Source organism: Manis javanica, chromosome 7 (genome assembly GCF_040802235.1).
Source record: "Manis javanica isolate MJ-LG chromosome 7, MJ_LKY, whole genome shotgun sequence".
In the NCBI taxonomy this organism is placed as follows: Eukaryota; Metazoa; Chordata; class Mammalia; order Pholidota; family Manidae; genus Manis; species Manis javanica.
In genome coordinates this window covers 102,544,089-102,569,719 of record NC_133162.1, presented here as the reverse complement: position 1 = coordinate 102,569,719, position 25,631 = coordinate 102,544,089, and the positions used below count along the sequence as shown (strand labels likewise).

Here is a 25,631-nt window from a genome sequence, read left to right as displayed (position 1 = left end):
AGCACTAGTCTGTCTTGTGATCACATGGCTGCGTGCCCTCTGTATGTTTGTCTTCACATAGCATTCAACTCTGTGTGTGTGTGTCTCCCTGTGTCTTCTCATCTCCTTCCCATTGTGCATGTCTGTCTCCGTACCTCTTCTCCTCTTCTTATAAGAGCATCAGTCATGTTTGATGAGGACCCACCGAATTCCAGTATGACCCACCTTCACTTACATCTTAATTACATCTGCAAAGACCAGATTTCCAAATAAAGTCACTTTCACAGGTACCAGGGGCTAGGATTTCAACATGTATTTTAGGGAACACACTTCAACCCATAAGAATGCTTAAGTCACAGAGCAGAAGATGCTGGGTAGAGGAATTAATAAGACTTTTGACTTCAGTAGGAAGAAATCAATCAGCATTGACCTCCCGAGTTCTTAGAATCTAATCTGTTGATATTGTATCCCTTAAACAAGAGGTCATTCCCAGCTCTGATTCCTGCCAGAAGTGGCTGCTGGCCAGTAACTCTAGATACCTCAGACATATTTTCCACTTTATACAATTAAAACAAGCAAATCAAAGGACTTTATCCACACACTCTCTGGTTCCTTTTGACACATGTTAATTTCTAAGTATTTCCACACCACTTGCAAGTGCTCTAAACACAGGTGCCTGAGAAGGAGGGTGGGAGGACGTGACAAGGGTGCAGAATGAAACCATGAGGTCTTTCCCCCCATCACAGTCAACTCTTTAATTTAGCTTCTGTCACAGCTACCAAGAAATACCCTGGTTTGCACTGGGCTTCCATTTTGAACATGTATTTTCATTTAATCAAAAAAGTATTTATATGTTTGTTCTTATTCTCAATAATACAAACCAATTATTTCTTTGTGTCCCTTGTTGTCCACAGTATGATGTAGGTTCATCACTTTTTATTCATGGATGCAAGAATATTTATAGAGTTCATACTATTTAACAGGTAACATCTCAGCACTGAAGATAAAGTTAAAAAGAAAAAAAGACAAACTCCCTGTCTTTTGGAATTTGTATCTTAGTAGGGAAGAGAAAATAAGCCAATAGGAAAGGCTGTAGCAGGAGCTTTAGGTTTCATTCTCAGCAACAGGAAACCACTGGAGGGCTTTGAACAGGGGAGTGATGTGACGGGATTTTCAGCTTTGAAGGACTGACTGCTGTGGCTGCTATATAGAGAATCGGCTTTGAGAGGCAGGAACAGAAGTGCCAAGACAGCTTAGGAAACCATGTGGTCATCCAGGCAAAACATGATGGTATCCTGGCCTAATATAGTAGCAGAAAACAAATGGTGGGGAATAACTGGATTTAGGGTGTGTTTTAAAAAGTGGAGCAATCAGAAGTAGGAGATTTACTAATCAGGGTCTAGCATGAAACAGGAGCCATTCTAGGTCTTTGTGTGGAAAGAATTTAATACAGGAATCATTTAGATAATGGAATAACTGAGAAACTAAACAGGGGATAATCAGGCAATCCAGAGATTAGCAGAAGCTGGAAGCAACAATCATTCCCTAGTGATGGAGGGATACTAGCAGAAGGTGACATTAAAGCCCAGAAGCTGGCCATCCTGTGAGAGTTAGAGCCCTGTGGCAGAGGCGCTCTGGCAGGAGAGAGAGCCCTGGGGAAGCAGCAGCTGTTACCAGGAACATCACAGGTCACAGGGAAGGGAGGAAATGCCTTTTTTCGCCACTCTCTTACTGTCCAGGTTTCTGCCATTGCCTTCCCCTGGCTTCTCCCCAGAAGTCAAAGAAAGCAGGAGGCTGGGAAACATAGTTTCCTATGATACAGAACAAAGCAGGGCAAAGGAGAGGAATGCATCTGAGAACAAACAGGCAATTTTTCAGAAGACTGATGGATGTGGGGAATGAGAGAGAGGAGTCAGAGATCAAGTTTCCATATACTAAGACATCAACATGCATGTCTCATATTAGCCACATATACAAGAGATAATAACACAGATACTCTGATATATATATATATACCCTTAGTGTACACTTGGTGTGCTTGTGTATATGCACACACGCTAAGCAGGGATGCCAGATTGCCTTCATCTCATGATATGGACCATCAGTGGGCAGAGGTGGCCTAAATTAAAAAGGGTTCTAAAGCTCTATGCACGTGCAGGAGAGATGGATCACAGAGACTGGTAGACAGTGCTGCTGCGGGCATGGAGGAAGCAAAAGCCACATCTGCACTGAAGGATGAATTCTACAGTCAGGCAGTGGGGGCCAAGCCCCTCCCCCACAGTTTTCCATGAAGGGATCTCTTGTTTTCTTCAGGAAAATGGTAACAGACTATCCTGAATCACCTGTGGAAAGGAAGAGCCATGGTTAAGCTACGTTCATGGGAAACAGTACTCTCAGTACCCCTGCCCTCTCAGGATTTGAAGAGAGCATATTGTGTCCATGCTGCTGGGGATGGCCCACTATCCCAGCATGTGTGCTGGTGGCCCACACGCCCCCTTTGACCTTCCCATCTTTCTGTAAATGGATCCAGGCAGTTCTGTCATGGCGCTGGATCTTTGAGTTGACGACCTATCATGAGGCTTGTCTAGAGTGAATGGTCATGTTCACTTAGACGTAGTGTGGCTTCCCCGTTTAATTGCAACCCATGCCCTCCCAGTGATTTCCCAAGTCAGCCCACAGCGGGCAAGGCCAGTGCAGACATCTGAGTTGTTCTGTAACTGGGGCAAGCCCTCCATTTGGGATGGGAGGTTCAGCCAAATAGGCTTTGCAAAGTCAAGGATCTCTTTGGAAAGAGGTTTTTAAAATAAAGTCAGTGTTTGTCCAACTGAGGGCCAGGCCATAGGTTTTCTAGTCTGTACCTTTGTAGCCGTCTTCCCACATGCACACCTAGTAGGCTGAGGGCCATGGTCTTCACGTCCCTGATTGTTCTCCTGTGGCTTTTACATGTTATAAGACTTGTTTCATCCTCCCTGCCAAAAATGAGAATTTGGGGGATTATCTTTAATACTCTTTGGATGCCTCCAGTGAATATAAAATCTTGGTTTAACTAATTCAGAGAGCAATTTATGTAATTATTACCTCAAAATAAAAATCATTTAATTTTTTTATTTTGTTTTATATCTCCAGTGGAATAGCAAGTTACTTTATTATTCAGCTGGGACTCACTTCCTGCTGTTTTCAATATGATTTTTAATGAATATGTAAATTTTTTAATTAATTTACAGCATACATTGGGAGGCATGATTTTTGAAATGACAAAAATGTGATAGATTGTAAAATTATCCCCCTTACAATCATCAGTCATAGCAAAGAGAATGTACCAACCCCAGCTTTTTCTTCATCTTATCTTTTGTTAGGGACTCACTTAAAATTGATTATAAAACAGTATATTTTTTAGGCCATAACTCATTCACAGATTAATTAGACTTTAAGTTACTGTCCCATCACCGTATGGGATGGGAGCCAATGGTGTTTTGAGATACGTCGGAATTGCCGCGAGGAGCCCTACTGTTCCCCAGCGGCTGATGCACCCAGCCCTGATCCCTAATCACATTCAGGCCTCACGAAGTGCAGCTACTTCAGCGCGGCTCTCTCCTCACCAGCCCAGCGAGAGATCTTTATGGACCCTCACCAAGAGACCCAAATGCATTGGAACATTTTTGGGAGGGGTGATTATTTTCTCTTCTCCTTGCTTAAAATGAATCTCTTTTCTTAAAATGTAGCCATCCCCTAAAAGCATAAGAGGGTGTATGTGTGTGTGTGTAGGTGTCCATGCTAGGTAAGCCTGGATTTAAATATGTTTTGCCAACTCATTTTCCAGTGAGGATGGGTCTTTGTTTCATGATTTAAAATCATCCTTTGATATCACCCAACAGGAGTATTTAAGAGGCAGCTTGCCAGTGAGTTCTCCACCACTGATTTAAGGAAAAGTAGTATTTCCCGTCACTGAAGAGAACTGTAGATATGGCAGAGAAACTACATACACTGAACGCAGCAAGAGAAACACCTGCGCACTCACATTTAACTGAAACTCTGGCTTTCCACAGCTGAAGAAAAGATAATCACACACGCTCCCTCCCTCGCCAACCGCCCACTTCCACCCTCACTACCGTAGCTGGTGCCACTTCTGATGTGTGGGAAATTGCTCTGTTACATCATTTGGCTTCTGCCACATTGCATTTCTCCTCTGTGTACCCAAGGACGCAGCCCAGGCCAAACCTCTCAAAAGCCTCGTATTGTTAAGACTATACAGTATTCCTTAAGGCCACCCCTGTACTTTTGAACCTTCATTCTAGGCAATTCCCCATTTTATTTTATGCACAGTGAGGATTTTTTTTCCATCACATAGAACTACATGGATGTTTAAAAAGCTTCACTGACATAGTGCATAGTGTTCCCATTGCTAAATGCCATAACCCCTACTTATTCCATGTGCTTTCATCTGTAACCTTGCAGTCTTTAGTTGAGCTGATTATTTCAAGATGCTTGGCTTATGTCAATAGGTATGTTCTCTGAAAGTGGTATGTTAATCAAATTCTTTTGAAAATCAAAATCTATATTCATGTGTACTTACGGTGGAAGTTACTATCTCCACTTTCTAAATAAAGGAAACTTAAGAGTATTCTGGGTGATTAGACCATCAAGCACCCCTCAGAAAAAAAGAAATGTTCCCCACCAAACAGAACAGCATCTTGTCCTTGGAAATCAATCACTTTCAAAGATGACAATAAAGGGTGTTGGGTGATAAATAAGGAAAAACTACAGGAAAAGAAAAGATGACCATACATAGATACAATTAGCACCCTCCCTTTATTCCAGAAACATTCACAGACCCCTATGTGTCAGGCATGTTCTGGGCACAACAACTGTAAAGATAAGTGGGGTCACAGTGCCTACATGGGAGACTGAGCCTTGGCAGCCAACACACACAGCAAAGGCTCCATAGCACCATGAGAACATCTGCATGGGACAAAGGGGGCCTGAAAGGGCAGCTGCCAAGGCTCCTGGGCAGGAAGGGTTCACAGGTATTTTCCTCCACCCGAGTCTCCAGATGTGAGTGGGTACCACCAGCCTGAAAGGTCGGGAGCTCATTCTAGAGAGAGGCCGCTTGGTGAGCTGGAGCATGGGACACTGACTGCCCTCCTGGGCTCGGAATCCAGCCTGCTGCCATCCCCAGCTGCCTGGCTAAATAATGTGCCTGATGCCTATCTGCATGCTTGCTTTTTTTCAAGGTGTTGCTGAGTGGTTTCAATTTTATCTCTAAAGCCCTGGATCATCTGTATCCTGATTAGTTTTGAGATTGCTTTTTTACCCTTGTCCCTACATTGCCACCAGGGACTGCTTAGTTGAGCCCATTGATTGCTGAGCTTGCCTGGGAAGAGAGAACTTTCTTTCTCTCCTCTCCCTTCTCCTTCCCCTTTCCATTGAGAATCCTATATTTTTTTAAATATCTTTCCATTCCACGACTGGCTTTTCATTTTGACACAGAAAAAAACCAACTACTGGACCTGCCATATTCCTAGATATCAACCTGAACCGAATGCATTAAAAAACTGTGGAAAGAAATGGTATGCTCAACAGTGACAGGGCAATGCCAGTCTGCAGAAATTCATTGCATCTTCACCGTGAAACTGCTTTGATTATTCCTTATGTTACATGTAAATAAGCCACAAGCTCTTACTGAAGAAAGGCCCCATTTAAAATCATCTCTGGTACCTTGCACCCCTCTTCTGAAAAACTATCCCGAAGTTTAGGTTTTGCTTTAGTAGGTCAAAGAGCAATAGATATGCCCCCTGACCCCCACCCATTCCAGACAAGTAAATAATAGAAAATACATGTGAAATTAAGAATACAAGCATCCTCCGATCACCTACCTTGTTTACGTGGTGACAGACCAGGCAGGATCTCATGTGTTGGATATGAGTTTATAAACACCAGAAAGTTCTGTCACCTGCTAGTTCTAATGCTTAAAGTGTAGCTTTTGAAGTTTTCAGATGTTTTTGATTTTCTGGGTTTATCTTTTTTGGAGGGAAGAAGCAAGGAATTTAGAAGCATTATGAGGATATTTAATGTCTGTTTAAAATGCACTTGCCCAGGGTGGATCATATGTCTAATTGTTGTCATTTTGACGGTAGCTTCAGACAGCTCCCTGCTTGAATATCACTAGGTTTTGATTGGCTGTAATATGGAGGAGTCACCAATTAATTACAAGCAGGTTTTGTTTGGCTCACACATTTGTTTTAAGTAAACATTGGGAGATTTCATATATGAATTTCAGATTTCCATTTCTCTTGAAAAATCGAAAGTTCTGGCAACACAAGCCCACTGCTTCACAGGATAAAACTCAGCTGGCACTCAGGCAGCAGGAATAGTGATTCAGAGCAGGAACTCTGTTCCTGGACTCCTGGATTTGAATATTGGCTCTGCCCGATGCCTCACAGCTGTGGGCCTTGGGCCAGACACTCAGCTCCTCATGCCTCCCTTTTCTCACATATTAAATGGTTTAATGGTAGCCCTACAGAGTTCTTCTTTCCAGTCATTAGGGCAGTAACAAGTGCTACCTAGATGTTTGTTAATTAGGAGTAGCTGCCCCTCTAAATGGGGCAGGTGTGTTTGCATTCACTACAGTCCCCACTACCTGTTCACACCAGCCATCCCTCTTTGCTTCTGTCAGACCCTTCCCAGGGGGCCCCGTGGGAGATGAACCAGGCCATTCATCAGGTATGCAAGGGGAAAGGGAGAAATTTCAACACAGTTAGGGAGACTGGAGGGGCCTTTAGGGGAAGGATCTTGTACCTACCCCCGAAGTTAAGCTCTGTGTCTTCAGCCATCCACAGACTTAAGCACAAGAGCCATAAAGAATGGACTGACAACTCTCACCCTAAGAAGATGGTACCATAATCCTTGCATCCTCAATGTGCTTGAATCATGTCCAAGTTGCTCTTCTGCTGCAGCTCTCTACCTAGTTTGGTAGGACCTCACTTCCTTGGGGAGAACACAAGAAAGTCTTTCATGCCCTGAGTATCTGCTGCTTGGAGGAAGTACTGCCCTGGCCCCAGTACATCAGAACCCTGTTTTTCTGGGTCACTGGAAGGTGGCATTAACCAGACCTTCCTTTGCTTTGGTTAACTTGCTCCCAAGTCAAGAGGTCTAAGTATGCTTGCCTGCTACCAGCAAAACATTTCTTTCTGAGATTAGTGGGTCTCCCCGCAAGGACACTGACAGGGAGTCTTGCTGAATGGGGCCACTGTCTCACATACACTCATGTGTGCTGCTACGTTTCATAGGAGCGCATGCTGCTGCCCACCCTGGGATGAACAAATTGACGTTTTCATAAACATCTTCTCTCTGTGCAATGTTTTCCTTGAGGCAGGAGAAAAAGCCTCTCATTTATCTTCAGCATCTGATAGGCCTCCTTTGAGAAGGTCATTGTCTGCAACAGCAAAATAATCATGAGATTTCTGGACAAGCTGGCAAAAGAAAAATGATTCATTATTTCAAGAATTATTTTGCCTTCAGTCCCTAAAATGAATGAAGGCTTCTAACAATGTGTAAGGGAGAACAAGGCATAACTTACTATATGAAAGGCTATACTTTAAAGGGAAAAGAAGTTCAAGCGTTACATTTTTAGCTCTGCTATAATATAACAAGGGTCAAGGCGGTCCATCCTTTACCCCAGTGGTCTTCTGGACGTTATCATGCTACTCCCTTTGCAAAGGAGGCCCACCTGTCCCCTTCTCTTCTCATCCACTTGGGCTAATGAGGCTGGAAGAGGTTTTTTCAGGTTCTGTGAAAGCACCACCCTATCTCCCCAGGTCCCTTTTAGAATGTCAGAGCAGAGATCATATGCATTCATACAGGCCCCACTCGACTCCACATGCTCTCACCATGTAACACGACTTCGTACATCTTCACAGCACAACATATTCTGATTGGGGGTTTGGAGAGCTGCCTACACTATGGACAGTATTGTGAGATAGACCAAAGGGTAATTGATAGTGCAACTAGCACATCCATGCCTGCTACCAAGACACCCATTCTGTTGGGCTGTTTTGGTAATCAAATTGGGTTGGCATTAGTGCAAGCCAGATACCCAGAATGAGGCTGCTTGCTTGATAAAGAAACTGAACTTGAAAATGAAAACTGGAGACCCTGAGCAATCAATATGACCTTGACTACTCACAAGCCAAATAACTTACGGAAATAATGTAAAGACCCTGTGAACTCTTTTGCCTGGCAGAAAGGTTTTAAATAATATTTTAAGAAAATAAAAAGCAAACATCCCCCGGAACTTCTTTACAGATTAGATCTGAAATGAAGGACCCTGAGTTACACAATTAACTATTGATTTTGTTGATCCATATTTAATTTTCATAGCAATTGAGTTGTGTTTACACAGTTATGCAGGGCAAAACATACTTCACTCAGCTCAGCGCCTTTCACTTTTACATTAATTTAAAAACTAAATTGTTCTGTGCATGTGAGACAAAAATAAAGTTTATTTTTATTGTAATGGATGGCTGACTTAAACCTCATAAAGTGGCATTAAGCCAGCCTGGGTGGTTCATGAAGGGAATACCTTTTATAATGCAAGAGTCAGTTTGCCAACCGAATATATTACAGGTGGTGGAGAGAGAATAAAAAGCCTCTGTAGGCTGCCTGGCACTAGAATTCTGTCTTAAGGCAGCTATAATTTAGTCTCCCTGAAGTTTGATTTCTTCATTTGATACAATAATGCTCGTGGGTTTATCATCAGAATAGTCAGCCTTGTTGCCACCCCCAGGTGTCATCACTGTTGTGTTCACACTGTCACATCACCAGTGCAGCTTCCCCCTGACTTGAGATGGGAATCTGAATTAGAGCAAATTGCCTGAGACTAGCTTAAACTAGGCAAGGCAATATTTGCTGCCTGCAGGAAGCATTTAAGAAAAGGGTCAAGCCCATGTCTATACCATCTATCATGGTCCTGCTCTTTTCCAGATCATTTTGCCCTCTGCAAAGCTTACTGTCCTGGCTATTGCTCCTCGATTTCCAGGAAGCAATAGCAGCTGCTGCCTCACCCCTAGAGCTGACCAGCTCTACCTGGAGGTGCAGAGGAAAATGTCAGGTGGCTTGAAACAGAACTGCCGAGCCACAATGGCTATGGGATATGAGTCCACATGTCTCTGCTCTCACCAGAGAGAGGAAATTCCTTTGCCGAAGTAAACAATAATGAGGCATCCCTAAATCCAAGAGTGACCCTGGTTCTTGATGCTAACCTGGAATCTAAGAGACCATGCCACTGCTAGTATGTCTAGGGACTCAAAACAGTGATGCTATCACAGATCAGCTGAAAGTAATGAGCTTACTGTATCTCTTCATCCTGGAAAAGCAGACATAGGAAACTCAGTCAAGTCTGTGAGCGCCAAAGGAATGATACAATGAAGACTGATATAATAGTGGCTGCATTTATTGATATGCAATATATATCAACATCTGAGACATGTCAGAATCTGAAAAAGAAAGAAGAATAAAATCTAGTCCATGGCCTCAAGAAGTATGTAATCTAATTGAGAAGTGGCACACTGATACAAAAAGATCTTATATAGTAGAATGGGTATAAACTCAGAGTCATAAGGATAATTTGGCCATTTAGGCCAGGAATTCAGAGACAGATCCCTGTGGATGAGCAATTGTAGAAACAGAACCAGCAGTTCTGAATAACTAAAATAAGAATCAATTATAAAACTTGGTTACTATTAATGACAATATGGAATTAGAGAAAAGAGAAGAAGTTCCAATTTAAGCATGTTGAATTTAGGAAATAAGGAGGCCCAGAAAGATTAACAAAAGTAAATGTAAATAGTAATTAGTTAACCATGAAAACATTTGCTAAATGATGTTACAGACTAAAAATGGAAGATCAAAGAACCTAAGCAAGTGTAGGGAATTATTTCAAATCTAACCACACAGATAAGTATGTTCCATTTAGTTAAGCTAATTATACAAGCTGACACCACTTAGCTGGCTTGTTCTTCCAATTCGAGGTCACTGTAAAGCAGGGCAGATTTTACTTTTGGAGAAATTGGCCAATACCGATCAAATCTGATGCATTATGTAAGTTAACCAACCTACATTTTAAATTAGATTTGTGGATCAATCCACCACCTAGAAAACAAAACTCCAAAAAAACACAAGTTTAAAAAGGGCATTTCAAGTGATGGCACTAAGGTTAGAATTTTCAGAAATCACAAACATGTCCTTTGCCCATTCATGTAACAATTCATCCAGACTTAAAATTACATGCCTGAACTCTTCCCAGATGGCTTTCTCTGCCATAAGCAAAGTTTGTGATTTTCTTTGTGTTCCTTTTTTCACTTCCCACTGAGGGACCTGGCCCCACATCTGCCCCTATTTTCCATATATTGGAACATTTGCCCTCTCTTTAATAATGTTTTCTCTTTACTTCTCTCCTTTGGATCTAGTCTTTAAATGTCCTTTGTGGCCATTGTTTATCTCCAACTGAGTTCTTTTCCTTTGTACAAGGTGTGTTAGTTTCTAGCAACCCTAAACTTCCTCCTGACCTTCTGTATGCTTCCTTTTTTTTTTCCTTTCAAAAAGTAAGCTCACTTTTTCCCTCTGGGTTCAGGGGGTTCCAGCAGAGGTCACTGAAAGTCATTGATGTTGGTAAAGGACAGCAATATAGTTAATAATATAGTCACAATTTCAGCACATCTCAGTTGAAAATTGCTCTTTCACCTTGTGAAACCACTTTGTGGGGAGATGGCTGAATATTCCCCAGGACCCAGTGAGGAAACAGGCAGTGCCCCCCAAGTGCCGAATCACACCTCCTGGCTTGTGGTTGGATGGAGAGAGTGGATCTCTGTTACCAATACGTCACATTAATTTGTCAGACAGGCAAGGGTAATAGAGGGAGCTGAGCACTGGGGGGAGGTCATTACCTAAGTTGGAGTTCGGCCAACTACCAGTGTTAACACCAAAACTCTTGAGAAAAGTCTGAACAGTCTCTAGTGTTCACAAAAGGTCAATCTATCTATTTTTATGTCTCACTCAGAAAGTAGCTCCACCAGGAATACAGTAAGAGGTGGCATTAAAGAAGAGATTAACTAGTGCCTCTGAGAAAAGAGAATGACTTCAGCCGCATCGTCCCCTTGAGGTTGGCCTGCCTCCAGCAAATATCACTTAATGCAGATTTTGCAACATGCACAGGTCTTCACCTAAGAGACCCTGGATTAAAACATTTCCTCCCCATTCCCACAACAAGAGCAAATCACATAACCGGAATCCATCTTCCCAGGGCCCAAGATTTGCTCATCAGAAAAGAGATGGGGAAATCACACCTTAGACTTTACCCCCACACCCAAGATTTGCCAGACTGTCTCCTCTATTAGATTTATCTGCTTCCTTGTGTGCTAAATCACCTCCCACTTCTTCATCTATGAAGAGGTTTTTCCTCCCAACCCAGCTCACCACAGTCTCCGAATTTTCCTGCATTTTTTAAAAATTACAACCAAGTGGCAAAGCATTTATAAATTTGATTTTTTCAATTGTTTCCTGAATCTTGGCCTGAATGTATACATGGCTACTTAGTTAAAATCTATATCATCTGTATGTAATGAGAAATGTTGGGTGGTGGTAGGGGGTCCAGTGTTTGTTTCCATGTGGAGGGAACTCTCCAGGATAACACTCCTGGCATCTCTGCGCTCCCTATCACCCACTCCCCTCCCACATCACTTCTCAGGACAGGGAGGGGTGGCTTGTGGAGTTAGCAAGGGTCTCTTAGGTGAAGACTCTCAGGAGTCAGGCTGCTGTAAGAAGCATACATTCTGTTCTGTTCCTTTATCCTGTATATTTTATGGGAAGACACTTGCCCACAGCCCTGTTACTAAGTTCATCATCAGTTTCTAGAACCAGTGTTAGGAAGCCCACTCTTTGCAGATAGAAACCACATTCTCCAATATAAGCTTTCTCAACAGCAAAGCTGTTGGGTATTTTAGCCTCTCAGCAGCCTTTCTTCTTTTATGTTATTCTTTAGTTCATTCAGAACTAAGATAGGGAAGAGTTTTTTATTATGCCACCTCAAATTCCAATGATAGATGCACAGAAGACACCCAACTAAGAATATTTTAGAATCACAGAGCTTCATAGAGCAGGAAGATTCTAAAAAAAAACTTTAAAGAAACAAATGTTGGGGGTGGGGGTTGTCACACAGCTGATTAGTACACAATTCCAGGAATTGGACACTGGTTTCCAAATATCTGGCCTAGTGCATAGTGATTAAGATTCCTGTCTTGCCAATGGGTTTCAGCCCTGGGCAAGTTCACTATGGATTCAGTGTGACCAAAGAAATGACAGTAGAACATTCTTGGGGTGAAAGGGTTATACCCAACTTTATTCCCACGGTGGCAGGTCAATCACTAGAATCTCATCCACTCAGAGCGAGTCTTTGTGCACCAAGCTGGTCTCTGCCTCTGGGCCTTTCTATCCCTGCAACCATCTCAGTCTGTGTCCTCGGCACTGCCACCACCACAGCCTCTGTTCTCCTGAAGCCTTACATCCATGCCACTGTGTTGTGCACAGCACTGGGCGGGGCTCTTTATATAGAGTCAATAATGACATATTGCCCACATGTGTGTAGTGAGCCAGCCAACCAGGGCCAGGGTGAGAATCCTGGTCACAGGAACCTTCACTTTATCCACAATCCCAAATTCTGTTGTCTGGCTACTTTAGCTTAAATTCTGATTCCCTAGCTTATTAGCCATGTATATATGCCTAATACTTAAACCTCTCAGCTCTGTATTTTCCCATGTGTATAATGGGTATGTTAATTGTGCTCTCTCTTAGGGTTGCTCTAAGGATTAAATGAGATAATTGATGCAATGCATTCAACCCAGAACCTAATTCATTGTAGAAAGTCTATAAATGTAGCTATTATTTTCCTACCACATATCGTGAAAGGATTGGCAGTGAATCAACTATAGCAGTAGAGAAATAAGAAATTATGCTGATGAAGATACTGTTGACATTTTTTGTGCTAAGAGCTCCAGTACTCTTTATGTTAGTACCCAGCTGAGGAATGATGCCGCCTTTGAACTTCACAAATAGATTTGAGTCTCTTTCTGACATTTACAGTAGACATAACAACCAATATTTTTAAGATACAATCAACAGGCGAAAACTTTGAAATAATGAAAGAGTAGGCTTTATCATAGAGCACTAATCCCTTGCACTATTTCATGAACTTGCTACTTGTTTTTTCCCTGCTATAGGCAGAATTTCTGGCTGCACATGTATAATAACATGTATCAGGTGAAAGCTGATATCATCATGCATGTACTTTTTTCTGGTTTATTACTTGAGTTTTTCTGTATTGCCTTATATATTCTCCCATCTTTTCCTTATGGCATGGGCCCATCTGGCCTGCTATTTTATCCTTTCTAGTGCCTATGATATTGGTCAAGGCAAGATCTCTACTCCAGGATTATTGTTGACTCAGAGAGGAGAGGGGGAGAATGGTGTGCATTTCTGTGTTGAAAATCAGGAAATCAAATTTCCAGGTCTAATTTCACCTGAATTTGAATTTATGTAAACCACAAATTCCATAAATAGCCAATGTAAAGTACAGCTGACCCCCACCTCCTTCACCTTCCCTGCTGATATAAGAGCCAAGTGAGATCATAGATGGGAAAGCTCTTTGGAAATAAGAGCTATTTATTATTTATAATCCAGGTACTGGGCTGATACTTCCCTGAGTCTGCGTGGGGTTCTTAGAACCCCTTGGAAGAGGCACATCTCTATCTGTGTTTCTGTCTTTAGTGATTCTGTTCATTACAGAATCTAAAAAGACAAAATATAGACCATCCTGTGGGCTCTGAAGGAGACCACAGATGGTCTGCAGATGCAAAGGGCCACGGTACATGGAAATTCTTAGACTGGCGTCACTCGTACTTACTGTATGTCTTAATTCTATTCTCCATTCAAGATTATTCCAAGATTCAGCCCTTCTGTGAAATGTCCTCTGAGAATCAAGACCACACGATTATGCACACAAAGCTAGTCACATAACAGATTGGTTTGATTGATTAGTAACTATTTGACTACAAGGAATTACATTAGGGTGTAATTCTCAAGGGATTTCTGGAGAACATGTCACTATCTCCTTGATTGAATTATTGCTAATAATGCCATGGTTACACCAAAGATAGGAAAATATTTTAAGAATATGCAAAGTTATTAATTTTAAACTTGAAAATACATTCTCACCTGCCCTGTTTAGCCCCACTTTTGTTCCCAAATGCAATAAAAAGCCCTACCAAGAAATGATCTGTACAACTGTTGCCACCTATAGGTGACAAATGTAGTATATTAATTTTATCAGAATTGTGATGAAGCACAATGTATGAAGGAAATGAAGATGTTTTATGGAACCTCTACGGTCCTTGCCAAATACTCATCTTTACTGGGTTTATTATCATTAGTATTATTTTTATGGTTCTTTAATTCTTATTTCAGATGCTCTCCTGAAAGATAACATAGGCTGATACATTTGTAAAGTTCTTTTTCAGGATAGAGGTTGAAAGTTAGGGCTCTGCAGGCAAGCTGCCTGCGTCCAAATCCAGACTTTACTGTGAACTGCTATCCGACCTTACCAAGTTAGTTGACTTCCTCAAGCTTTGATTGCCTGTAAATGGAGATACTAACGACACCTACCCCATAGAATTGATGCGAGGATGAAAGCAGATAATCCATGCAATGTGCTCAGCAGAGTGTCTGCACGTTAGAGGCATTCAATTAAATGCTAACTGTTATTACTGTGATTAGTTTGCAAAGCACCTTCCTATACAGTTGCTGCAAAGTACTGTGCATTATTTTTGTTATCATTTGAGAGGTACACCATTAGCACATTACTGTTTGGCCTTGATCCCTCCTTGTATTTTAAATATAAATGTTATGTGCCTTCAGATTTTTAAAGATACTTGAGGTGTGACAAGGCAATGCAGAGACTAGTTCTGGATGCTTCTGAATGGAGCAAGAAAATGAGCTACTTTAGTGCTTTCATACTTAATATTTGGGCAGGACTGCTGGAAAAACCCAAGCCAACAGCTGAGACTCTACAAAGATTGTGGTTTGACATACGTAGTGGCGTGGGTGTGGGGGATATTATTTTGTTTTTTCTTAATTTAAGCAAATAAATAAAAATAATAATTTTAAATATCAGCAAATATTATTCCAGATTTATGGCCTAACCTTTAAAAGCAAAAGCTCTGGGTGCACATTTCTGCACAACAGCACTAAGCTAGATCTAAGTAACTATTCCTGCTTCTGGACTAGGCACATGCTCTTGTGCTGACCACAGTCCTCACCATTCCCTATAGTTCCCCAATACTGAGGCTGAATGCCACCTGGCCCTTTTTGTCACTCTTGCACTGATGTTCTTAGAGTCAAAAAATGTCTGTACCCACCTCTCATCAAAACTGTGAAAATAAAAGGAAGACTGAGAAGGCCTTGTGATTTTTCTTAAAATGGGCAATTCCTTCATGGGGAAAATAGAAGTTCCTATGGCCAAAATCCTCACCTGACCCTTAACTACTTGATGGTGTAACTGGCCTGCTGCTAGGCTATTGCTTCCATACCCACAGGCAATAAGCTGTTAATGACTGAATCATATTTTGCCCAGTCTGGGCAGAGGCAGAGATGGAGATGGATTACAGACCTGCAGACTGTTGGATGCAGAAGTAATTCTAGTGCTTGTCCTATTGCTGAGAGAATAAGCTGGGTAATAAACCCTTTCACCCCAAAAACGTTCCATTGTTATTCCTCCATCTCACTGAATCCACACTGAACTTGCCTGGGACTGAAACCCTCAGGCAAAACACCTTCCTTTCCATCACCTCCCTGGCCAACCTAGGCCTTAAGATTGATTGAAGAAACGAGCCTCCAAGTATGAAATGTTTAGAAAACATGGTGCACTGTTTGTGTCCCATAGACGGTGGATATTGTAATAGTAAATAACTCCTTCCTCTTCTTGACCTTAATAACACTGAATTGCACTTATCACCCACCTGTCTGTCTCCCCTCCAAGATTACAAGTTCTTTTAGACTCATGGTCCTCAAATGTAGCATGTATCAGAATTACCTGGTGAGCTTGTTAAAAATATTTGCTGGGCCTCAGGCTTTCAGAGGTGGTAAGTCTGGGTGGGACTCCAGATCTGCATTTTGAACAAGCTCCCATGTGAAGTTGCTAATGCTGCAGGCCTAGAGAGCACGGTGTAAGAGCCTCTGTCCTAGAATGAGAGTCTTACGTACCGTTACTTATTTGTACCATTTGTTGAGCACCTACCACTATGTGTCAGGGTCTGAAGGTGTTTTATTTCTAATACTTCCATCAATCCTGAAATAAAGGCACGTCTTATCACAACTTTACACCTGAGAAGGGATACTCCCAGGCCCTCACACATCCACAAAACAGGCCCACAAAATGGGCAAGGCCAAGATTCAAGCTCAGGTCTGTCTGCCTCAACAGCCTCCACTTCCCCCTACAGGACATGGTTGTATTCAGCCATGTATCATTTTCACCAAAACCTTCCACCTGATTCCTGGTAGCTTTACCAATAGGTATTTATTGAAGGAAATTGAGATCCACATTGCCAAGAAACACGCAAGGAAAATGCTTGTGATTCTTGAATAAAGACTAAAAGAGAAGATATTCAGGTGAAGAGAAATTACACTGAATGCCCTCTTTTTACTCATATTTGGTGCATCCCACTCTTTCCAAGTATTTTTAGTATTATCCTATATAAGTCTTTTTTTAAATGCCTAAAAATTAGCATGACATATAAAGGGGCTCTTGCCTGGTGTTTTCCTAATCATGGAGCAACTTTTCTATAATAGGAATCTATTCCCTAGTCTGCCTCTAATTTCAAGGTAGCCATTGGAGATTGAAAATTGGCTCCATCAGTAATACTGCAGTAGATTGATATATGATGAAATAAGCACCCCTTTAAGGCAGGGAAGGCAGCCAGACAGGAAATCTAGTCATGTTTTGTGTCACTTGCTGAGCAACCTTGGGCAAGTAACACTGTCACTCTGAGCCTTGTTTTCTTGTCTTTAAAATGGGGGTGTGTGACTTGCAGATTTGTGAAAAGGCTTATTGACAAAGTATGTTCAGTATCTTTTACATGGTGGGTGCTTAATGGTAGTTATTATTGTCACGTCTAAGTCTTGGTTCTACTTCCTTGTGTTTGGATACGTTTGCCTGAAAGAGGAAAAGAAGCTGAGAAATGGGTTATGGGCTTTAACCTCTCCACACTTACTGCTTTTTGCATCTGTTTCTCGCTTTCCTTTTACCTCAGACCTTAGGAGTTACTTGAACAATTGAATATATTCATGTTTACAGGGTTTCCCTACAATAATCATTGCATGTGACTGCAGTGTTTTATAAAGTCCTAGAAACCACAGATAGCATCCTATAAATATCCCTGTTTGAATCAGTATTATTAGAATCTCAGGGGGAGAGGTTGCTAAGGTGCAGGTCTGTCACTTATTTTTTGAGGCCTTGGACCTTTTAGAATCTACAACCAAAGACCTGAAGATATTCTTTCAAATATCTTAGGACTTGTGAAGGGACAATATACAGACATGACAAGGCTTCTGACAATTTTAATGTGTAAATTTCATGCAATTTGAGGAACTGTATGCTTTTTTTTTTCATATAGCCGTATGCTGGCTGAAATTCAATCTCTACCCATATTTAGAAACAGGACAACTAATAATTCTTACTAAGAAGAGAGAGGAGCTTGAAACTTTAAGAATAAGGCACTTTACCTGAACAAATTTCAAATGGATCCATTTAAAATGAAATTAAGTGGCACTTAACCGGTTTGCAAATTGGGACCTATTTATCTCAGTAAAATGATTAGAGTCTTGATTTATCCTGAAAATTGCCTTTATTATTACATTTAATTATTGTTAAAGACTTGTAGGTTCTCTCTATCCCTTTAAACTTCACTTTATACAGGAAATAATTGAATATTGGGTGGAATAACTTGATTTTTCAATGAAATATGTCTCTAATATTTTCCTCTTTTTATTGCAGAAATTGAAACAAGTTGAAGAAACAAAAGGAGATCCTGAGAATAGATTATCTAAAATATCCCTGGAGTCGTTCAATAACTATAACAGCAAAACTGTGACTTTATTAGAAAAAGAGAAGAACTCACTGAACAAGGTTGAAGAACAAAAGGAAGAAAAAGAAAGAAATGAACAGGCATCTTTGAGTAGCTCTGATAGGCCTGGGGTAGACAATTTAGAATCTCTGAGTGATTCTTTATATGATAGCTTTTCTTCCTGTGCAAGTCAAGGTTCAAATGATGTATAAAGGACTTGTGTTTCCTTAGTGAGCTGGAAATGGAGCACTTAAGAAACAGGGGTGGCAGGGCAGCAGGCAGAGTGACAACAAACTCCTTCAACACCAGAGCCTACACTGTTAGATTCACAGCAAGCAACCCCCTGGAGCTTACTATCTTGACAGGGCAGGAAAGATCAACTCCATTTGTCCTGCTTCAGGAGAATGGAAAACAAACACACCGACAATATAGTCTTAATTTTGCACTTTTTTTTTGAATACTTGTACAGAAGTTGTAAATTTTTTGGAAAAGGGATTATATTTGTAGCAAAAAAAAAAAAAAGCCAGCAATAAACTGAATCAGTGCCATGCTCTTGAAACGATGTCCTAGATCTTAGAAGTTGATAATATATTTTTAAAAAATTCCAACTAAAGTTTGTGTTCAGTTCAGTGTCCTAGTCCTTCGATTGTTTGTGGGTACACTCTGTAAAGCTACACCAGGGCCTGACAAAAACCAGATGGCTTACTGTAATCTCTATCTTGCTATTTCAATTGGATATAAACTTAAATTCTAGTACAATTTCCAAATTGTTGCTGGAAAGATTCAAGTTCTAGTAATAAGTGTAATTCTGCTCCTACTGAAAAAGGTAAATGGTATTGACGTGTGACACTGGTTGGAAGGGGTAAGTGACAGAAGGGATAAGGGTCAGAAGTGACCTGATTCCATTTTCAATAGCAGGTTTTCCCTCCAAGCATTTTCTACATTCTCTTGTACTCAGTGCTCTATGATTCTCAACATTGTTGATTTTATCTTCCTGCTTTTTATTAAAATACGGGCAATCTAAAAATGAGAGCAAATTCCTGTTTGCAACGTTCACTTTTTTAAACGTTGCAAGGAACTGTTTAAAAGGAACAGTTGGTGCTAAAAAAATTCCTACATTTTAATATCCTTTTTTCTACAAAGTCTGTTTATATGTAAGGATAAATTCTATTTTAAAGGTTATTTGTATTTTTTCTAGATGTGAACTATTTATAAGTGCTTTTGTACAGGAGCTTGTAAACTAGGTATAATAGAAATATTTTTAGGATCTATATGGTTACTTTAGTACATATTTGTTTAAGAGTATTGTATGATCAGTGTTATTTAGTTAATTTGTGCAATTTGTTACATTTTAATTTTATCTTAAATGAAAATTATGTAAAGTGTCATTGTCTTTCAGACTTAATTATTTTGATTCATTTCTGAATAAAAGTCGTATTACAATCGCACCCTTTTGAAAACTTTAAAGAAGTCGTTCAAGGGCCCTTTGGCCCAGGTATTTAAATCACACACGTGCTCCAAGATGAATTCCCCAAAGAATCAATAAACGGGCCCTTTTGCTCCAGGATAGTTATTCAGCCAATTATAAGGCCAGAGTCTGCAGACAAGCGACTAATGGTCAAAGCATTTCAGTCTCCCCGAGAGAGGTTAATGACTAGATATAAAAGAAGAGAGAAGCAAAGGGAAAGGAGCCTGAGGCAGATGTGGTACGATCTTTGCAGAGGAATTACAAGAAAGTCATTTCCAGCCCTGCTCTGCTGGCAAGGGGGGGAAATAAACAATCAGCGTCCCGGCCTGAGAGCTTCCTCCAAGAGAAGGCCCAAGGTGCAGTGTGAGGACTGGCGAAGCTTATGAAGCTACTTCCACAGAGACGGATGCTCCCAGGGGACTTGGGAGACTGGCGGGGGGCGGGGGCGGCAAGGCGCCCGCGACGCGCCCGCAGGCTCGCGCACCACCTGCTGCAAGGCTCGGCCGCGGGGACGGCGAACTGCACAGTGGCGTCCCCGGGAGAACTCGAGGTGGGTCGATCGGCCGGGAGAGGAGAAATGGTGGGAGGGGACCCAGGCGGGCAGCGCCCGGGCCCCGGGCTGGGACGGCGCGCAGAAGAGGACGCGAGGACATGCCCTAGGAACCCGCGGCTCTGGGGAGAGCAGGAGGAAGCTGTCCGGCTTTCCGGAGGCAGGGGATAATAGAGAGCAACTCCCTTCTTCACCCGACTTTGCTTCCTACTGGAGGCTGGCGCGGTTGTCCCCGGGGCGACCCTCTCCTAGACCGGGCTACCCGGGCCCTGTCACCACACCTCCCGCGGGGCGCGCCGGCCGGAGGAAGAAGGACTGCCGGGACCAGCGCGCCAGCCAGGTCTAGGGCCCGCCCGGCCGCAGCTGAAGCCAAGCTTACTAATGAGGGGGGCTTCCTGGAGGAGGAGCAGGCGCGGCTGCACCGGGTACCCGGGAGAGCCTGCAGGTGTGCGACTCAACCAGGCGCACGGGAACGCGCCCGCTCCCGCCCGCAGCCCCCCTGGCTGGGCGATCTGACTCCGGCCGCCCGCCGGCCCGGGCTCCGGGAAGGTGGGGAGCGTGCTCTGTGCTGGCAAGCAGGCCTCCCCCACCGCTCCCTGGCGGCACCTGCTGCGCCTCCCCAATCTCGGAAAACTCCCCGCTCCCTCTCCCCCTGCCGCCCCATTCCCGGGGATGTGCTAAGGCGGGAGAGGAGGGAGCTAGGAAGGGGTGGGGACTGGGAAAGATTGTCCCAGTCTTCCCCGCCCTCCACCCCCACCCCAACTCGGCAGCCGTCACGTGGTGCCTGGAGTGGGAGGTGGGGAGAAGAGGCGAGACTTTTTTGGGTGCTCGGGAGCGTCAGTACTTCCTTCAGTCTCAGCCGCTAACTCCGGCGCCGCCGCGCTCTGCCCCGGAGCGCGAGCCAGAGGAGCGGCGCCCCGCAGACCGGAGCCCGGGCGCGGGCGATGCTGGAGCCGCCGGCGGCACCTGCGGCTCCTCCGGGCGGGGGCTGCGGTGGCCTGGGCGGCCGTAGCGCGGGCCCCGGCATCCTCGGCAGCCACAGCCGCTGCGGCCCGGGCAGCCTCCGCCGCGGTCGCCGCCTCTGATGCGCCTGCCCGCGCCCGGCCCCGCGGCTCCGGGAGGATGTGGGTCCTCGGCGTCGCAGCAACTTTCTGCGGATTGTTCTTTCTTCAAGGTAAGAAGACGAAGAGACTAGCAGCCTGGGCAGGCGCGCGCACCCGACCTACCCGCTGGCCCCTCCGCCCCCGGGCTCCCACTTCCCGACGCGCGTTGCGCTGGGGTGGCCCAGCGGGATTTGGTGGCGGCGGCGGCTGGGGCCCAGAGGCGTGGATGGGAGAGCATCCGAGTCCCGCGCTGCGCGAGGAGAGGCGGGAACGGCGGGTTTGCGGAGCCCCAGCTCCAACTGCAGGTGCTCGGGCGGCACGGTCTCGAGAACCTGGGGCGGCGGGAGGGCCCGAGCAGTGCCCGAGCCTCCGCGAGGGAAAGGGGGCCAGAGCACCTGAACCCCGCCAAGTTGTCAGACATCTCTGGCAAGCGCTGCTAGTGGCGCCGCCGGCAGGTGAGCGGCGCGTGGGGCAGCCTGGGCTCCGGGCGCGCGAGGCAGGGTTGCGGCGCTCCAAGCGCAGGCGGCTGTGGGGCTGGGATGCGGACGCGCCGGTCTGGGGCTCACCCGCCCGGGAGCAGGAGGAGTTAGGGATAGACTAGAGCCAGTAGATCCGAGCGGAGCAGCAGGGCTGGAGCGATGAGAGGTGCAGAAACATCTCCGTCCTGCTCTCTAGTAAGCAACCGGCAACCTCGACAAATGGTGCCCTGAAAGCCGGGAAGAAAAGGCTGTGGTGTAGCGGCTCGGGTGTATGCGTGTGCACACTTGCCCCTTTCCACACGCTGCGGCCACCCCTGCTGTTGCAGGAACGTCCCGAGGACAGGCTGGAGACTTGGGGCACAGTAGCAGTCGGCGGCCGGCACATCCTCCGGGCGTCCCGGCTGGTCCCGTAGGGAGCCTAAGCAGCCCCAGCGCAGGAAAACTGACATCAAAAATAAGACTAAAAAGGCGTCAGGGAATGCAATCGCGAAAGGTGTTAAAGTAGTAATTAAGTAATTTGTAACCGCTTAACAATTAGGCGAATCCTTTGGCGAAGACGAGCTGCTGCACGTCTCTGGAGCTTCGCTCTCGGGTTGTATCCCTCTCTTTTCCGCTTCTATGGTGCTCTTTGTTTCTGGAGCGTTGGTCCGGGGGCAGCGGGCAGAATTACACCTCATTCTGCTGGACCCTGGGTGTCCGCGCCGCCCCTGCGGGTTTCCGCCACGTCGCTTTACTTAAAGACCCGAGAGCGCGGAGCCCGAGAACCCCAGGGGTCGAGATGCCCGGTGTGCAGGGGCTTGAGCGGGTCATGCTTTCCGTACGGTCCCTGTGGGGGTTGGATCTGAACCCGACTGCGTCTGTCCCGCAGGCTTTGCGCTGCAGATCCAGTGTTACCAGTGTGAAGAATTCCAGCTGAACAACGACTGCTCCTCCCCCGAGTTCATCGTGAACTGCACAGTGAACGTTCAAGACATGTGTCAGAAAGAAGTCATGGAGCAGAGTGCGGGTAGGCCTCCGACAGCCCTGCTCCTCCCCTCTCCAGCCGGCCAGGGGTGGGAGGGAGCGGGCCGGTAAATCACAGGCTACAGGACTGACTTTGATGGAATGCACACCCTGGTTATCACAGATTTACTTTTACAGTGCTGAGAAAATGAAGAGTTCCAAGTTACTTTAATCTCATTAGAGTTAATTGCCAGGGCTTCTCCCCAAGGGACGCAGGCGGGGAAGTGCATTTGAATTAGTGGCTCTCCTCTGTTTACTCCCCTGACCCCCCCACCCCCTCTGCTAAAAGCTGATCAGGAGGTTCAAAGTATACGGATAAACAGCAAGGCTTGGGCGTAGCCTGTGAGCGATGTCAGCCTGAAATATGAAGCTAGTTGAAGTGCCCAGAGGTCAGAGCTTGAAAAATGTGTTTTGTCATAGAGCCATGCCATATTTCTTTAAAGAACACTATGGGATCTTTATTTAATTTTAGAACTAATGCATCAAATTCCAGGCACAAATTGCCAAGCTCTTTCAAAGGAATGTAGTTCCCAGCCCCACAAGCTGGCTGAGGAGAGGGCCTGGGTGTCAAGCAAGGGCAGAAACGGGGTGTTGGGAGAGCAGTTTCACTTACTCACTCCAGCTGACCAAAGTCTTCTCACTGAGGCGGGAGTCCCTACCCCCTCCCAATAGTCTTATCCAAAATCAAAGTCCCCTAAAAGGGCAACTGGAACTTTGAGGAAATGGGTGAACTGTGGCTTCATTTCCAAGGTCAAACCCATCAACAGGGCTGTTGCCATTTTAAGGATAGTGAAAAGATAGTTTGGTGAATGACCCGAAGCCTTGCCCCTCACTAGTCTGCTGAAGTGTACTGCCCACAGCATGGCAAATAGGTTAGAACTGTGAAGTGATTCCCCTAAGCCACTAGCAAATTAACACAAGGGCTGGTCTTACAGCCCGCCCCTTGCAAAAGTGAGTCCTTCACAGAGAAGGGCCTGGAAATGTCTTGCTGCTGGCCACACGGTTGTGGGGAAGCTGAGAGCTCACTGCTGTGCCATGATGGGGGTGTGTGCCAGTTTAAGGGCTGTTCTTTGTACATCATCACTGGCCTGGGTGTGAATTCTTACCACCAGAGCACCTCTCGGGGAAAGTCTGAGTCATCATTGCCCTCAAGAATAAGTCTTCCCAAGAACAGTAGCATGTGCTGGTTTGCCATAAGGATTCGGGCTATTAAAAAAGCAAAACAAAACTTAGCGATGATTCTTGAGCTAAGGTGAATATAGATGATTTTGGTAAGTTGTTTCTTTTCTACTTGTGTTTCATTCTTGAGCACTTTACCGGAGCAAAAATTGACTGCCCTTTTACCAGAGGAACTGCTGTGATTTGAGTCAGAATCTCTCTGAACACTTTGCTTCTTTCAAATATTTGCACCTTTCTTCCAGGCAGTATTTTAGAGCCAGAAAAATGCAGAATTTACTATGGACGTGTCAGGAACTTCCTCGGAATCCTCTGCCTACCTGGGCATCATATTTTACAAGCTGGGATACGGTTACAAGGAGAGAAAAGAGATATGAGCCAAATGACAGCCAGAAGAGGTGTCCTTTTTCTGAGAGACATTTCTTCCTCTCTTAAAGTGGATCTGGGATGAATATCACACACTCCATTTTCAAAGTACTGTTTTTCTCCTTGCTTGAATCTCGCCAAACCACACAGTAATAAAGGCAGAGCGGGCATTATAATGCCTATCTTATCTGTGGGAGCCTTTAGCACAGACAGTCTGTAAGTGCTGGGCCTGAACTTACTCTTAGCTCAGTCAAGGTGGGCCCCTTGTCTCCAAACCAGGTTCCTCTGGCTGCATCTCACAGGTCAATAGGTGGGCAGAGCCTGAAGTAAGGTAATCAGTTGTGAAGTCTAAGAAACAGTTAATGGAAAAACCAGTTATAAGGGGGGCACTCAACGTTCTGTGTACATGGAATTGGCATTCTGAACCTGATTCCTGTAGAAACTGGCCAAATGTACATCCTGTGTCAAAAGGGCAACGTTCAGGGTGGCTTCCAAGGCACTTGCATTTTCATCTCCATGTATTTGTTAGAGCAGATCAGTGAGGCTGCCCGCTCTCCTCGGGTTGGTGGGGACGGAGAGCCAGCCTGATGCTGATGAAGTAACCACAGCTCAGGACAGTCGTCCAGCAGTGAGAGCTGCCTTCTGGTGTGAGCCCTGTGCATCAGGCACTGTCCTTGGCACTTTACGTGGAGTGTCTCAGGAAATCTGGTGACCCTCTTTTGAGGCCCTTGTTTCTACCAGCTCCTAATTCTATTTCAAGGTTAGCTTCTCCACTCTGGAGGAAGAAAGTCATGCCTGTTAAATGATACTATTAGGAATCAAAGTAAGAATTGTTTTATTTGATCAATAATATTGTTCTGAGAAGTCTTAGCATGTTAGATCTGGAAGGGTTCAGTGACTCCTAGTTGAAGGTGAACATCAGAATCTTCCTGGGGGAGTTTTATTCAAATCCACATGCCTCATGTCCCCACTTGCAGAAGCGAGTTTTGGAGGCTTGTGGTGTACTTGGCCTTGCAGCTTTTATAAACTCCTCACTCGATGCCTTATTTGGAACTGCTAATCTAGACCAACCTTGTGCCCTAGAGGAGGAAAACAAGGTCTAGAAAAGTTAGATGTCTGTTTCAAGTCCACCAGCCAACTGCTTCCTGGTCCACTGATGTTCCTTACAGCATATTGTAAAACGTCCCCAGGTTTGCCTGAAAAGAGAATCCAGGCAAGGTGCTACAGGCTGGGCCGATTTTCATGTCTGTTAAATTCACCTAACAGGCTTAGTGAACTGGTTAAGTGGATGGGCCACAAGGTGGATGGTGGAAGGCTATGGGAACCTGCTAGTAGAATTTTGTA

General features: G+C 44.5%; 2 protein-coding genes across 17 annotated transcripts in view; both read left to right on the top strand.

Moving 5' to 3' along the window:
- The window catches only part of NCKAP5 (NCK associated protein 5), a 942,960-nt gene extending 923,369 nt beyond the window's left edge, over positions 1 to 19,591 (top strand). For 15 of the 16 annotated variants that reach the window (XM_073241351.1, XM_073241347.1, XM_073241344.1 and 12 more), the window contains one exon: positions 18,074 to 19,591. In XM_073241351.1, the coding sequence (XP_073097452.1) occupies positions 18,074 to 18,355 (282 nt within the window). In that variant the 3' untranslated portion in view covers positions 18,356 to 19,591. The remainder of the gene's footprint in view (positions 1 to 18,073) is intronic. The other variant, XM_073241355.1, reaches the window with a different exon arrangement.
- A 1,264-nt stretch (positions 19,592 to 20,855) lies between these two features.
- LYPD1 (LY6/PLAUR domain containing 1) overlaps positions 20,856 to 25,631 on the top strand; it is a 38,730-nt gene continuing 33,954 nt past the window's right edge. Inside the window, exons 1-2 of the mRNA XM_017664965.3 lie at positions 20,856 to 21,335; positions 22,612 to 22,749. Coding sequence (XP_017520454.1) covers positions 21,284 to 21,335; positions 22,612 to 22,749 — 190 coding nt within the window. The 5' untranslated portion in view covers positions 20,856 to 21,283. The remainder of the gene's footprint in view (positions 21,336 to 22,611; positions 22,750 to 25,631) is intronic.